The 16,569-nt window shown below is 37.9% G+C and overlaps 1 protein-coding gene across 3 annotated transcripts in view; it reads left to right on the top strand.

Annotated features, from left to right (window-relative positions):
• Positions 1 to 16,569, top strand: part of rabgap1l (RAB GTPase activating protein 1-like) — a 159,434-nt gene that overhangs the window by 77,129 nt on the left and 65,736 nt on the right. For all 3 annotated transcript variants that reach the window (XR_006096984.1, XR_006096985.1, XM_042416860.1), the window contains exons 14-17: positions 4,899 to 5,012; positions 12,526 to 12,600; positions 14,550 to 14,675; positions 16,403 to 16,546. Coding sequence is in view for 1 of the 3 variants with exons in the window: in XM_042416860.1 (XP_042272794.1) it covers positions 4,899 to 5,012; positions 12,526 to 12,600; positions 14,550 to 14,675; positions 16,403 to 16,546 (459 nt within the window). In the remaining 2 variants the exon portion in view is untranslated. The remainder of the gene's footprint in view (positions 1 to 4,898; positions 5,013 to 12,525; positions 12,601 to 14,549; positions 14,676 to 16,402; positions 16,547 to 16,569) is intronic.

Genomic DNA, 16,569 nt, shown 5'->3' with positions numbered 1-16,569 from the left:
GAATAGGTATACACTAATCAGCACAGGACTGCAGTAGATTAAAGGAACAGTCCACCATAAAAAAGAACCCAGGAGTGGTTAAGAGTGAGTAACAGCGACTTTTGCTTTTTATATTCGCTAAGCAAGCTCACATTTTCATGTGACATCGCTTTCTGTGGACCATAATACAACTTGGATGCAGTATTTCTACCATTTACTCTTCCCTTGATGCAGTGTTGGAGTGGTGACTGTGATGATGACAATAACATGTCAGACGATCACAGAATTACAGAACTGTTGATTTCCAGAATGAAAAATGTTCCCACAATAATAATAAGCTAATAAGACAGTAATACTGTATCTCATTTTACATTTACATTTTTCATTTAGCATGTATCTCGTACATTAACCTACTATACATACTATTTAATTTCTTTAAATATCATGATAAGCATGAAAACCATTACATTGCATTTTATACTTATAGAATCGTATACACATTTATCTCTGTGTGTATGATATGTGTTTATTTTTTGATTTTGTTTTTTCCTCAGCTTATTTTATCCACTGATAATTTCAGTCTGTTAGGAGACCTGAACAGATTTCCCTAAATGTTTGCTAACAAATAAAACTGGTCTTGTCAGGCTGCACACTGAGACCATAGAGCTTAAACGTCTTAGCATGTTTGCTTTCTACACAGAAGATGAGACAAAAAAATTATGAGTAAACATGCAGGTCGAAGGAGAGGAGGGAAGAAAAAATGGAATAGGAGAAGTGAGTAAAAAAGAGAATACAAGATGAGCGAGACCACAGAAGTGTTTAACAGGGAAGAGAACAAAGTGGAGAAAGCAGAAGAAGAGGTGGTACAGTAGGAGATGAAGTAGAAAAGATGGGAAAATATAGAAAAGGGTAGAAGTCATAAGAGGGAAAAAGGAGATGGGAGTAAAGAATTCAAGTAGAGAGGGAAAAGGCAGGGGAATTTCTAAGAGAAGAGAGAGGATTCAAGACGAGGAAGGAAGAAGGAATTTGAGCAGAGTAGAGGACGTCTGCTCCACTTTTTTTTTTTTGGTGGCATTTTTTGAGTAATGAGGCTGTTAATTAGTGGAGGCATGCATGGTTTATTAAATCAAAGTGTTTACAAGTTTCACTGTCAACCAGATTCTTACTGGTTCTGATGTTGCCATGGTAATTACAATGTCATAAATGTGTTTGTTATTGATAGGCTTGCTCATAAAAAATTAATACATTAATCAGTAGTCTATAATATTTATTAAATATATTAAAAGTAATGTTTTTACTTAGTAATTAAACTGTTCTTTATGTGGTCCTGCTCTAATTAATGACAAAGAAACCAAACTATGTTGATGTTGATACCATAAGAAACTTTTCCACAGTATTTCACCTTTACTATCATTGCACTTTGGGAGGATGAAAACAAATCTGTATGAAAGCAATTTGGTTGTTTAGTCTTAGACAATGTCCACACTAATACGTTTTCATTTTAAAATGACATTTTAAAACGACAACGATCTCCTTTCACACAAGCGTTTTAGCACCATTTCAGAAATAATTATCTATTGTATTATAATCACCAATTATTGGTGAACAAAATTAAGTAAACATGACAAACTGTAGCCTACAGGTCTTTCTTATTCTACATTATCATGTCAAAGAGAAACCGCATTCGTCAGTGGTATAAGTTATGATTTTCAAATCTCTCAGCTGAATCACAGCTCTGGTAATAAGGCTTTTTTCATTCTGTACTCACACAACTCTCCTTTTAAGCTCTTGCAAGCGGCCAGTTTAGAGACCAGGAAAGATTTTCAAAATTTGGGATTCCCATCCTCTAACAAAATATTCTGTGACAACTTTGATAGATGACCCTGCCTGGTTGGTATCTGCAGTAAAGACATAAGGTGGTGTTTTCTTGTCATTTTGAATTAATTTATCATGGGAGAGCATATAGCATGAGCCAGCAGAAAAGTCCTATAGTTTTTGAATGACTATATAAAAGGAAAAACCTGCTAGCTTAGCAACATTAAGGTTACGAACAACACACTAACCTTAACTAAAAGGCTCACACTTTAATTCAAGAGCAGTTACTAGCTCCATTAATCATCTGCTGTTGTGAACATGTCATGTACATGACTAGTCCCTAAATATAATATGATCCATCACTTTTCATACTTAAAATTTCCAGCAAAAAAACATGGTGTTATATGTGGGCCAATATGGTATTTAGAGGGGAGGTGATGTGTCGGGAACTTTTCTAATTTTACTGGAATTAAAGTTGGAATTTGTTGAACTTAGTTGGTATTAATGATATTACTATACTGTATATGTTGGTGAATAATTCTCATCATCCCTCTCTGGTCTGTGTGGTGTCAGGTTAATGTTAGGGGCTGTGTTTCCCAAGAGGATTTTATATGTTGTTAATATACTACATACAAATATAATTTATCTTTTTTTTTTTTTGTTCCATTTGGGGAATTTGTTTTGCTGTCAGGTTAAAAACAACCACAATCTCACACAACACTACCTTCATTCCTGAAGAGCTGCCTGTTTTTTTTTTCTTTTTGTGCCGCAGTGGGAACGCAATGTAAAACTGTTAGTTCCATTTCCAACACATAATACACAGAACGACACACCACCTCCACACTACAAATCTCATTAAAGCATTACACACAGTTGTGCCAGCAGCTTCTATCAAACCCTTTGGTGTGTGTGTGTGTGTGTTGTGGATATGTATGTAAAGCACTTAAACCATACGTATTTGGAGTCATACAGAATAAGTAAATTGTAAGATATTGGCAACATATAGTAAACAAGGGATTATATTTAGCTAATTGTAGACTGAAATATCAAAATACAGTAGCGATAAATGAAATATAATTGTGTGTTTGTGATTATTTCACAAACATCGGGAGCTGTCTTTTTTTTTTTTTTAATTTAAAGAATGTGACTGATTCTTAATAATTATCAGCCTTCTGTCATAAGCCTTTGGTTGAGGCTGGATTTCTTTTCTGATATATATTTCTTTCCCAAGTTCAATTTACAAACAGAAAAAAGAATTGATCAACAAAAATAATCTAAGAGAAAAAACAGCAAACCAGAAAGGTTAGATAAAAGGTTACATAAAATTACCATTTAACATAAGTTATAAATAAGGTATGTAGCAGGTGTTATGTAACAAAAACATTAGCATGTGGTGCCACTGGTGGCTGAAGGGTTATTTTAAGGTGCCGGCCATGAAACACATTGTCCCTGATTTGCGTCCGGTCAAACACCTTTGTTGCATGTCATTCCTCTCTTCTCTTCCCCTTTGTATCATTTCTCTACTGGCTGCTATGTAATAAATGCTTAAAATTTCCCAAAAATTAATAAACAACCCCCAAAACTAAAGAAAAATAGAATAATATAAATTAAATTGTGTACAAAACAACCAAAAAACAACAAGCTAAAAACCTTTACAGTGTTAAATCAAAAGCTAATACAACAATTGTGGGTCATTGACATCAGAAAGGTAATTATATCTTTTGGATCTTTTTGATTTTTTAAAAATCTGCTTCGGAGAGGAAGAGGCTGAAGTATTCAAATCTTGCCACCATCATCTTCCCGGTAGAAGTTGGCTTTGTCGCCACATAAGCTGTGCCCCCCTAGTGAGGGACATGGGAATAACTGGAGCGAAGGAGGAACGACAAGTGTTGGAGTAACACCTAGCACGAGGGCTGGCTGCAGGGGGTGGCAAGTCCCTGTCACTACTTCAGCATCAGGAGATAGTTTCTTGTGGCCACTGTACTGATCAAATTATGTTAGTCTGTAAGCGATCGCAAAAAAAAATCACTAACCTACGTTGTTGTACAAGCAATCTCAATTTTTATCTTTTTATGGTGGAATCTCCCTGCACAAATATATGCAGACAATAGGGTACAGCCTGACAAAGGCTCCTCCTGGTAGACCAAAAACAGAGAGAAAGGGACAAGACAGTTGATTTAGGTTGGAAAGATGATAAAGGATTAAGACAAGTTGATCATACGAGCATGATACATTTGAAATGTTATCCACAAATGTGCAGAAAGACTCCCTTTCCTCTATATGAGACGCTTCTCGCTTAAGTTCCCCCCTTCTTTCTCGACATTCAGGAAACAAGGAGAGGAAAGAAGCAAGAAAGATGAAATTTCTCTCTCATACACACTCTCCCATTCTGTCTGTGATACACACAAACACACATCAAGGCCAGTCAGGCTCAGGGCTGGTTTATCTGCAGCTTACAGTGAGTTGATGGAAAATGCTGTGCTGCCAGTCTTCTCTCCGGTAGTGTTTGCACTGTGCGTGTGTGTGTGTGTGTGTGTGTGTGTGTGATGGCGTGCATATGACTGACTGTGTATGTGTGTAAAAAAAGAAAGTGAGAGGGAAATAACAGTGTCTGTGTATGTATGTGTGTTTGTGAGTGAGAAGCACACAGGAAAACAAGCAGGCGTGTTTGGTGTGTGTGTGTGTGTGTGTGTGTGTACACTGCAGTGGCTGTGGATTAGACATTACACAGACTAAGTGACTGAGGCCTGGGGAGCGCTGTTGCAGGAGGAATGGGGCAAACACTAATACATATACACAAACAAACACAGCAACATAGCAAAGATTTGCTGGTTTATATCATAGTTATGAACTGAGTCACTTCTCTGTTGAGCTTGAGACATTGCCCTTTTTCATACAAAGTAACGCAGTAAACAATTTTAAGAGTGTGATAAGTGAAAACGTCCTGTGTGCTGAATTGAAAAATTCTTTGCTGTTCTTTGTGCATAAGACAAAGCATTTAACTTGCACCGCCTTCACTCATGGAAAGGACATCAACGCATGTTTAAGTATTTGGATTTGATTTTTGTCACACGTCTAAAGCATTTAATGCATGTGTGTTGCAGGATTCAGCCCAGGAAGGTGTCATCACCCGGGACATCCACCGCACCTTTCCTGCACATGACTACTTCAAGGACTCTAACGGAGATGGACAGGATTCACTGTACAAGATTTGCAAGGTGAGTCTGAGATATCAAATTGAGGTTGTGGAGGGGCATTTCTCTAGAAATAGAGTTGGCTATCAGTAATATCAAGGGATTATATATGAATGTATGTTACCTAAATTTTTTGTATGGCATCAGGGAACAGAAGGCAAATCTAAATATACACTCTGTCATGCTGCGTTACAAACTTTTTTGAAAACTTTCCTGCTGGGAAGTGCTATGAGATGAGCAGCTAATCCAAACTTGTGCTAAACCCTGCAAAACTTGAGTCTATCCCTCTGTAGCCAACCATTAGGTGTTTTTTTTTTTTTCTCGCTCTTTGTGGTCTGGCAAGTCTCAATAGGCATTTGCTGGGCATTTCAAGTTGGCTGTCCAATATATGCCTTTACTGAAACATCTACATGAACTCTTCCTACACAAGACATACCAGGCATGCGCACCACTCAGTGGACAGTCATTGATCTTTTCTTCCAATTTTCAAAGTGGAAAAACATGATGGTTGTTGTGTAGGCGTTAAATTTCTGTCAAATTACCCACCGAAAATGGCTCTTGAATATCAGATTGGAGTCAAGAAACAGACCATTTAGTTTCACAGTGCTTCATGCTTTTACTGTAGATCTCTAAGGCCTAGTTTAAATAGTTGATAAACACAGTTTGGACAGTTTTAGAGGCAGGAGAATAGTCATCATTTTAAAGACTCAACATAATTCTATGATTAGTCTTGCCTCATGCTGTTCGGCTGATTCTCAGTAGATGTCCTGGAGACTACTAATTGATAGTGAATGATTTGCAAGATGTAGCCTGTGTTTGGAGACTGTAAACTGCATTATGGAAACTACAGTGTAATTGTATTGTATTTTAAATTTTGAGGCAAGGTGAAATAGGGCCCTGCAAGTACTAGTATATCATCTAAATGTTGAAATCCTGTTATAAGAACAATGTTCTTTTGGTAAATACAGTGAGAGTTGGAATAAGCCCTCTGTACTTTCAGTAAAACGAGACAAGATAAATATGTGGTTCAATATACAGAAGACACTGAAAAATCACACGTAAACCCCTTTTGTTGATGCATCCTTACAAAATAAACAGCACCCTTAAAAATGAATAATATGAAATGTAACAGTGTTATATTAAAAACTTAAAGCCATGCATACAAACACAGTATTGAACAATCCTTCACATTGACCTTTGAAGGGTCAGCCACAAGCCTTGCATCACAAAAACATGCAGCAGTTCCCCCTTTTCATTAAAAATGAATAAGGGAAATATGTGCTGTAAGGAGAGGTTCCCTGTGGACTCATTTCCTGAGGTAATTATCTGTGAAGACACACGGTACATTTTATTCAGACAAAAGCCAAGGTCAACACTACTGTAATGTATTAAAGCCAGTCTTAATCTCTGTCACTGTCCGACTCCTAACCTGACTGCAGCTATGAATTCAACCAAGATGGCTTCTCATGAAGACATCTTTGCAATGCAGAAAAAAAGATCAAATCTGCAGTCAACAGCATGTGTGATTTCTTCAAGTTAAATATTAATATTCAAAAAAGGATATTCTCATTTATTAACAGTTAACCAAGCTTTGGAGTGATTGACAGACTTCTCTACAATTGCATCTTCAGAGTACTTTCTTAATTACTTTTCAACATTGAAATGGTTCACTACGCATTACTGGTTTTATTCAGTAACAGAAGAGATTTTTCACACACTCGTTCTGTTGACTTAACAACCATGACTTCAGTGAGGGACAGCCAGAGGTCACAGTGAACTATGTATAATCAAAAATGACCAGATCTAGAAATGTTTAAGCACAGAGGAAAAAAATTATATGGAGCATGAACTAAGTAGTAAGTCTATTAGCAACTCAAATAGCCTTCATTACGAAAATTCGCCCTAACCACTATAACAACATAAAATAAAACAACTTCCTAAATATACATAAATGGCTTATCTAAATATAATGCAATAAGAAATATGATTTTAATACATTTTCAGCTTTTATGGAAAATGAAACACATTCTTTAACAGATGTAATATGGATTAATTTTATTCATTCATTCATTCATTTACTTGCATTTATGAAATTGAACCAAATCAGTCCAACTACAGATCAAGATAATTTATTCCTCCTGAACATTTGCACACCCTGTGAATATTTGTGACCATGCAAATTATGTGCACCTGTACATAACCTGTCACGCTATGAACTATGTTGAGGGAAGGAAGTGGTCTTACTGGTGAAAAATAATCATCCTAAAATGGTCCTGTGAAGAAAAAAAGGCCCTGCACACCAACAAAGAGCTAAGTAGATAGTAGAAAAAGAACAAGGAATATTTCGATCATTAGACCATCTTTCTATAACATCTAATTAAATTCAGTGGTAAGAAGTAAACATACTTAAAAGCTTACCCTCAGTAATTATGTAGTGAACAGAAATCTGTGTGAAGGACGCAAAATCAGATGAAAGGAGTGTATATAGGGTATACTTTAAACACAATTATGGATATCACAGAAGTGTTTTGTTTATTCTTTAAAATCAAAGGTAATTTTAGAATGATGGAGTTTGAACTTTTGCTCCTTTGCATTTTTCTGGCGCTGCAGAAGTAGAGTATGGCCGGTCAGCGCTCTGGGAGGACCTGTCAGGAAGGGTTAGTGTCCAGTCTGGACCCAACTAGGTCAGTGGCGAGCCAGCCTTCATTTGTATGCAAATCCATGTAGATTTGCTGCTGATAAGGTTGGTTGGATCTTGAGGCATGAGTGGGTTACAGGCACAGAGGATCCAGGACAAAGTGTATATTCATCTTCATATCCTACTCAGTAATAAGCCTGGAGTCTTTTGTTTTCTAACCTTTATTCTCTGGGGAAGGTCAACTGAGTTCTGTGCTCTTTTTCAGTCTGACAATCTGCTTCATTCTCTTAATGTTCCACTCAGTCACACTTCCAGCTAACCTGTACAACCACAGACATCTACTGGAGGTCATTCAGAAGGCCCGCTGGAGCAGTCAGGGGTTAAGTACTTCACTCAAGGGCACGGTGACAGTGGGTTTTTAGGGAAAGGAGAGCATTATTCTCCCAGCTGGTGGGAGGATTTAAAACCTGTGAGTCTCCAATAGATGGATAAAGAGAATATCCTGAATATTTCCATGGAAACGGAACTTAAACAGAGTGGGGGAAAAAAAACAAACATGGTAACGCATTAACCTGCCTCATCAACCGAGCTAATGTTGCGTATCTCAGTGATCACTGAGTGTTTCCATGCACACATTATTCAAGATACTAGTTCATATCCTGGTGACCACCATCCTGATCAGATTTCCATATACATGAAAACACATTGCAAGCAGGGTTTGTTAGAATAGAAATTTCCCCGCTTTCTATTCTGAAGCTGATGCTGCCCTTTGACCTCCAAGAAAGAAAAGCTGTTCGCACTAAGCAAAAATGCATCACAAAAAATGAAATTGCCATGGAAACAGCACTTGGAATACAAATTCTTAACAGTCAAAACTTTTATTTCTCTACATGCCCCATCTTATCTAGTACTTCTACAGAAGGAATATGAACTCCAAATGTATATATTTATATCCTTACTTTTATAAATAAACCAATCACAAAAGCAATACCTTAGAAATACCTCTTTTGCAATACTTCAAATGAGATCTGAATGTTTTCACTGCTACAGAACTTCGTTTACAGATTATTTTCATTCAAAATCCCAAAATCAAAAGCTATTCACCACTGGCACAATTTCCTTCTCAGTTAGTTTCCAGCATTAAACTAAAACACTTCGGAGTGAGGAATTCAGGTCATCATTGTAGAGCTGTTGATTGATGAGTAGTTGATTAATTGATTAGTCAATTGCCAGAAAATTAATCAGAAACTATTTTGATAATTGACTAATTGTTTAAGTTGTTTTTAGTCAAGTTTAGTCAAGTTTTATATTATTGTAAACTGAATATCTTTGGGTTTTGGACTGTTAATTAGACAAACAAGATGTTTAATGTCATATTTTAGGACAGTAAAAATGTGATGAACATTTTTCAATATTGTCTGACATTTTGTAGAGAAAACAATCAAAAAAATAATCAATATTAATAACTGATAATTCATAATGAAAATAGTTGCTGCCCTAACTCATTGTCTTGCTCTAGACTTTGATAGCACATATGGTCATTGATGGATCCAGTGGCCATTGCAGGATAAACCTTTAACCTGCAAGTTTTTGTCAGGGCGACCTGAAAGAATGAACCAAAAGTCAAAAGCTCTCTACATTCTTGCACTTTTGTAGCATTAATACCTGACAGGGTGTTTTTGTGTTGGTGTAATGGTGTACCTTAGGCAGCACTAAGGAACCTGAAAAATACATACTGTACAATGATTATCAACACTTTTGTACTGTCAGAAAAGTTTTCTTCAAAGTTATATACATGTAAGGATTAAAACTGTGCTTATTGGTTATGAGAAACTAGGCATATAGATTGTTAATAATCCACCCCTCTGAGCCTATTATGTGCTCAGGCTAACAAATTTAGATTTCTCCCACCAGGACCTCCCCCATCCATCTGTCAGCATGCACTTCTCCCAGCTGAGTTGGGGACGTGTGAATGCCACACTCCATCAAGCATGTCAGCTTGTAGATTACACTCCAGACAGCTCCACAAGACTTCTCCATTACCTCCACATCAAACCCCAAATTAGCTGAACAGATCAGCAGTGGAGCTCTGGATGTCCACACTAATTTTTCAAGCATGAAAAGAGGGAAAGAGTCCTCTAACCTAATGTTCAGAGAGTTAACTGCTGTTACTGTTAATAAGTCCATCAAAGAATGAGCATCCTGCCAAAATATCTGAGGAAGATATTGAACCTTTACCAGCTTAGTCATTTCAAGCGGTGGTTCTGGATGAGAGCTGAACATAACACATAATATGTAAATACTTTTATTGAAACAAACAAGTTAACTTTAACTCCACTGTAACACCCCACCAGGTGTACAACTCAACCTCAACACTAGGGAAGATTTTAAATGGATATCTGTACTATGTTCTTTGGGTCTGTGATCAGTTCTGGTGCTGCTGACGTCTTAAGCATTTTGAGCTGCCGGGCTGAGGCCTGGTTTTGCCCACCAGCTGATAGGTAGAGGTCAGGTGATCTTGGAATGGACTCTGGGTTGCCCTGTTTGGTGCCTTGCTCAACTCCCATTTGGGCAGTCATTAATTTGTTGTTCAGTGTTGATGTTATCTTTCTCCTAGCCCATACAATATGCGTTGTAATGATGTTAGCAGATAAGTTGGTTCAGTGTCTCCCTTTCTTCATCTTCACTTTCTGCCACTTTCCTTTTAAAAAAAGAGTAATTTCAATGGCTTTGGACACTTTTGCCTCCCCTTGGATCCTTATTTACACTGTGAGAAGGCCTGTCTGCTTGCTCATTAACATGATTGGTGAGGTGTGTCAACCACCAACCGTTCCGAGACTCTCCCTCATCTGAAGGTTACTCTCCTAGATCGGTCTTACATGCTTTAATGAGTGAACCAGCTACAGTAGGTTTCTTATGTTGGACAGGCCCCCTCTTCTCTTGCTACTGCAGGGGTGAGCAGTGGTGTGTTATGGCATGACTGAGTTTCTTTGCGGTACGGTACAAAATCAATCAGACTTTAACAGAACCAGTGTATTCTGCCTTCCTATCCCAGGCAATGATGGGTCTGTGAATGGCAGCTAGTTTCCATGATTTATTGGTGCCAGGATAGTGAGTACATTCACCTGGCTTTTGCCTTTGCTTTATGCCTTTAGCACATTTGAATTAAAAGCCTGTATAAAATAAAGCACCATTAGCTCATCGTTCTACTCTTAAAGGTGCAGTGTGTAGAATTTAGTGGCATCTAGCAGAACAGGCTTGGCAGAAATGGAGTATTTAGTTTGTTGCGATCTGTAACTTGACCACTAGATGCCACTAAATCCTACACACTGCACCTTTAAAAGTCGCTAACTTGTTGTAAAGACTTAAAGGGTAAAAGTGTGGCATACAAGCAAAGATCAAGCATAGTTTTCTAGATTTTTCAGTTGGTATTTGGTGATCTACTGTATAGCTAATAATTTCTCATTGATCAAACAATAACATACTCTTCAGTAACTTCTCCAGTTGTCCTCAGAAAGTGGGTGTAGGATTTCAGTCTCATGTTATTAGATACAGGGACTTTGCCATAGCTCGGGATTTAGTGAGTAGATGCCTCACAGAGAGAGGAAGAGTGAGAGAGGTTAACACTGACAGAGACAAAACCAAAGATGGGGAGAAACAGTCTCCAGGGAAATTCCTCTGGGGAAAAAAAAAGAAAACACTAGCACTGGAGAGAACCTGTCTCTTAGGAAATGTCCTCCGATGTCTGTCAGATCTCTGTCTGATGCTCTGACAATATTTACATTAAAGTGATAACACTAGTACCGCCTGGAAGATGAACAAGGCACTAAGCTTTTAAGATCAAATGATGTACAGAAGACTTACTCCTGGCTCTTAAAAAGAAGCTGAAATTCCTGATCTTACTGAAAATATTACCTTTCCATGGTCACAAGAAACACTTGTCACAGCTACAGTTACGGTTCAGTTCTGGTCAGACTTTTGTAGCATGTCAAAAACCATATTATACGCATTATTATTCAGAAGAGAGTTTTATTGTATCTCCTAAAAAATGTCTGGAGTGGATTTTTAAGAAAGTTAGGCATGACATTTGTTACAAATTATTGTTCGTCTTAATATTAATAATAGTTTTTACTCACCCCTAGTACCACCACCATACAGCCTCTATAAGGTTTATTTGCCTTATTTGGATCACATTATCCATCCAGCAGTCTAAAGAATATTCACACAGTATTGTTTCATCCATAGCCGTAGTATAATTGCTAAGAGTCCCAGTGTTAACAGGATATGTCATTAGAGTTCGTCTGAAACAATCAGCAAATAGTCAGGGTGTTCAAAATGCCCACTGAGAAGCCAGTATGTGGTTGCTAGCATTTGTGAGAACGGCGGGAGTAACTATGACTCTCTTAAGGTAGCCAAATGCCTCGTCATCTAATTAGTGACGCGCATGAATGGATGAACGAGATTCCCACTGTCCCTACCTACTATCTAGCGAAACCACAGCCAAGGGAACGGGCTTGGCAGAATCAGCGGGGAAAGAAGACCCTGTTGAGCTTTTTCCTCACAGCATTTTTTGGGTCATTGTAAAGTAACTGCACCACACCTCAACTTCACATCAAAGGTCTCTACTGTCGCCACTCCTGAAATTATTAGTTAGTATACAGTGGTATGTTTTGATTGTGCTTACTGGGTTTGATAGGCTCCAGAAGGGTAAAATATCATCAACTGATTCAAAACCTCATTGTATAACTTTCAAGTGAGGTGAAAATATTGAAATCACAGCAATTTCTAATCTAAGGTTTTTAAACACCCTTGACTAATATCAATGATTTCTAATATTTTGGTGATGAATTTAAGTGAATTTATTTTTTTTCTGTCTGTCTTCATCTGTTTTTCTCTCAGGCCTACTCTGTCTACGATGAGGAAATTGGTTATTGTCAGGGGCAGTCATTCCTTGCTGCTGTTCTCCTGCTACATGTAAGTAAACTTGTCATCCACTGGAGATGAGTCATCACCTCCCTCATACAGTGCTAACACTTTTGTTGTTCTTCTGTCTGTTTTCTGTACATATATTGTACATATTCAGTACAGTACATATACAATACTATATGCATACATATACATATATATATGAATACTTTTCAGATACTGAGAAAAATAAGAGACAAATGAGACCCTGTAACATAACAAATTAAACAACAAAATCAATACATACTGTTGGAAAAAATATATATATATAACACCTCCTGTACATTTACTTGAGCTCTGTAGTCCTCATATTTCTCTGTTTTTAAAATAAAAAGCACTCCTGAGTTGCTGGAATGTTACATTGATGTTCCTACAGACAATGTTTGAGGACAGGAGTCAATCAAATCTTCAAGGTTAACACGTTAATGAAAAATATTTCAGCATTGTGCAGAAATATTTACCATCTTCTGAAACCAAGTCTGTTAACTTGTAAAATGTGTAATAAAGCAGAACCAAGACAATATAACAAACTAAATGGAGGTCCGCAGAGAGAGAAAGAAAGAATGTCTCTGTAAAGACAGTCACTGACTGCTGGAATGAAAACTGTGGCAGTTCAATTTGGATGAATAGAGGGAGTGAGAGAGTGTGTGAAAGAAAGTAAAACTGAAAACATGAGACAGTGTCATAGCACGAAATGAGGAGTGAGAAGGAGGTGGACACCCATTCTCTCTCACACATTTATTTCCAAGGTCATTGGCAGACACACAGTTCTTTTTATGAAAGAACATATTTTCTTTTTGAATGATTAAAGTGCATTGCAATTTGTCTGAATAAAACAAATGCACACATTTAATTTGAGGGAGGTGTTAGAAGACAGATGGAGGAGAGACCGAGTAGTAGTCACATGGAGGCGGGAGTCCCAAGAGCGGTGGAAGTTTGGTTGAAGTCCAGATGACAAGGGCAGCAGAGGTTAAAGATGAGAGAGACTGAGGGAGGAGGGAGTGGTCAGGAGAAGGTGGGGTGAGGAGAGACAGTAGGAGAGTGAGAGGGAGAGGAGAGAAGAGCTATGGATGATTTTAGTGGAAGAAGTATAGAGAGGTGACACGAGGAGAAAAGAAAAGAGGAACAGTTAAAGGAAAAGAGAGGAGGAGGAGGCTGTAAAGATGATGATGAGGAGAAATATAGAGGAGAGCAGCAGTAAAAGAAAGAGAGGTTATGCAGGAGGAGGAGGCAGACAGGATATAGCGAAGAAAGAGGAAGAAGGGAGAGGTTATAGAGGAGATGTCAGGAATATTAATAGGGGTTCAGGTTTACCTGCAGGAGCCCATTCAGCCCCAAACACATACTGTCACTCTGATTAAATATCACCTCACGGTCTGCGTGTGTGTGTGTGTGTGTGTCTGTGTGTGTGAGAGAGGAGAAATAAACCCATATACCCACACAGACACACACTCCATTTCAAGCTTTCTCTCATTCCTCTTATCTCTATCCATCCAAGCAACACACACACACTAAAACACACAGACAGTGAACCGCTCACACTTGTAAACATATTTTGTACCCACTTGCACATGCAAACACCTTGAAGTCTGACCCTTTCATATCATTCACACATTCACCTTCTTCCTCTGTCCTTCTATTTTCATTTAGAGCCAGTAAAATAATGTAATCTTTTTTTAGTACCAGATGGGTGGGGTTTAAAAAAAACTTTGTAAATAGAATTTGACCCTGGTCTGGCAGCATCACAGTGCCTCACAGTAGCTGAAATGCAGATAGAGATAAGCAATTAATCTGTTTCTTGTCTTGAAGACTGTGTATCCGACAAATGTCCTGCAGAGCTCCTAATAAAATATCCTGGTTTTCTTTGTGGCTACAGATACATATTTTGGCCAGTCACTTGTTCAAAGTTTTACTGTGTTTCATGTAACTGTAGTTTATGGTTACTCATGTTGTTTCAGATGCCTGAAGAACAGGCCTTCTGTGTGTTGGTGAAAATCATGTACGAGTATGGCCTCAGAGCTCTCTACAAGAACAACTTTGAAGATCTTCACTGCAAGTTCTACCAGCTGGAGAGGCTGATGCAGGTTAGTGATACAATATTTTATAATGTTCAAAATGCAAAGGAATGTATTACAATCAATGTTATGGACAGTAACATGATGATGAGAGGACGACCCTGACTGGATGGACAGACAGTTGGATGTAATAAGGCATCGACTACAAGTCAGTTTGTTCGTTGATCTGTGTTTCTTTTCTTTGTTCATTCTTTGCACGTTTTCCCAGGCACCTCTGGTTGTACTATAGTTTACGAAATGATTTTTCTCACCACTTATTGGCCGAAAATTTAAACAATTCAGCCTTGGGGAGCACTACAATTACAGGTCAAAATTAAAAATGTTTAGCAGTCATTTCTTTCTATGCCATAATTTTAAATGCCATGAAATTCACGTCACATATCTTGCTGTCCTTGTTGTACAGACTAGTCTTCAGAACCATCAGTTTCCAACATATTTGATTTTCCACAATTTTATAGTTTAAGAATAAAGGTCCCTTGGGCTGTTTTAATTTGATTAATGATTGGATGCAAGGTTTATATAGTGAAACAATACTGGGTGCCACTGATACGACTAGCAGCCTTATAAAAGTATTTGCATTTTCCATAAAAGCAAGGAAAGTTTGATCATATTCAAATTTATAGAGCATGTTACCAGCGCTTGCATCATTTGTGGGGGACGACATGTTTGTTGCTGCCTTGTTGACTCATTGTTTCTGGTCACAGAATATAATAAGAATTAATTCAACAGTAAGTATGTGTTTGTGAGACTTGCAGTCTCTGTAGGTGAAACAGCGTTCTTTCTGTCTGTTGAAGCTGATGATTGCTGGTGTGAAGTCCATGCAGAGTTTAATTTGGCCCTAAAATCCATTCCTGCCCTGCTAGCAGTCGTCTCTCAGGATTACTCGGTTAGCATCGACCAAATGTGCTCGATGTAAGGATGTTAGCATTGACTGCTAATTATTAGCGTACTGGTGGGAGCTCATTATCTGATCCAGTCAGGTGTCATGTGGCATGATAAGTGTTGGTTGTCAAAGTGGATCACTATCTGGCTAATTCAATCCTTTATTCACTGTACATGCATGGACACAGATCCACTATTTTCACTCTGACACCAGCTGTCTCTTCCTTCTTATGTGTTCAATCTAATTGTAACAAAACAGATATATATAAGAGCAGATAAACTAGATAACAAAAACAAAATTTATGAGGAGAGTGATGAGTTAAAGAAAATTAATAAGAACATTTTAATGCCCTCATTAACTGATTTAGTACACATAATAATATAACTTTGGCAATGCCGAATTTTGCTGCTTATACATATTATGCATTATATACAACAGATTGCTCTATAAAATGAGTATATCTAGTCTGTTAAAGATTTGTAAATGTCAAACTTTGTGATTGTAGTTGTTTTGTGTAATATAGTATCTTTTCAATTTTATCGTTTTTCTGGAAGTTTAATAATGTGTGTTATTTATGAATAATGTTTCTGACTGTTTGGCAGCTAGAACATGGTACTGAATTGTGTTATTTGTCCTTTAAAACTTTTTTTTGTTCTTGGGTTTCTCTTGAAAGAGATTATCATCTCAGTGGGACTGGATGATTTAATAAAGTTTGAGTAAAAATGAAGTAATGTAAAATTGAAATGACAAGCTGAGCCACATTGTTATGTTCTTGTAAGTGCTGTTTTATCTCAAAGTTCCTCCTCTACCCCCCCCCCCCCCCCTGCTCTTCCTCCTCTATCTGCTCCTACAGGAACAGCTTCCAGACCTGTGGTCCCACTTCCAGGAGCTGAACCTGGAGGCACACATGTACGCCTCCCAGTGGTTCCTCACCCTCTTCACTGCAAAGTTCCCCCTTTGCATGGTTTTCCACATCACTGACCTGCTGCTCTGTGAGGTACAACTGGGTGCAATGCACTA

Source organism: Thunnus maccoyii, chromosome 7, assembly GCF_910596095.1.
Source record: "Thunnus maccoyii chromosome 7, fThuMac1.1, whole genome shotgun sequence".
NCBI lineage: Eukaryota > Metazoa > Chordata > Actinopteri > Scombriformes > Scombridae > Thunnus > Thunnus maccoyii.
Note: the sequence above shows the minus strand (reverse complement) of the source record. Positions and strands in the feature narration are given on the sequence as shown.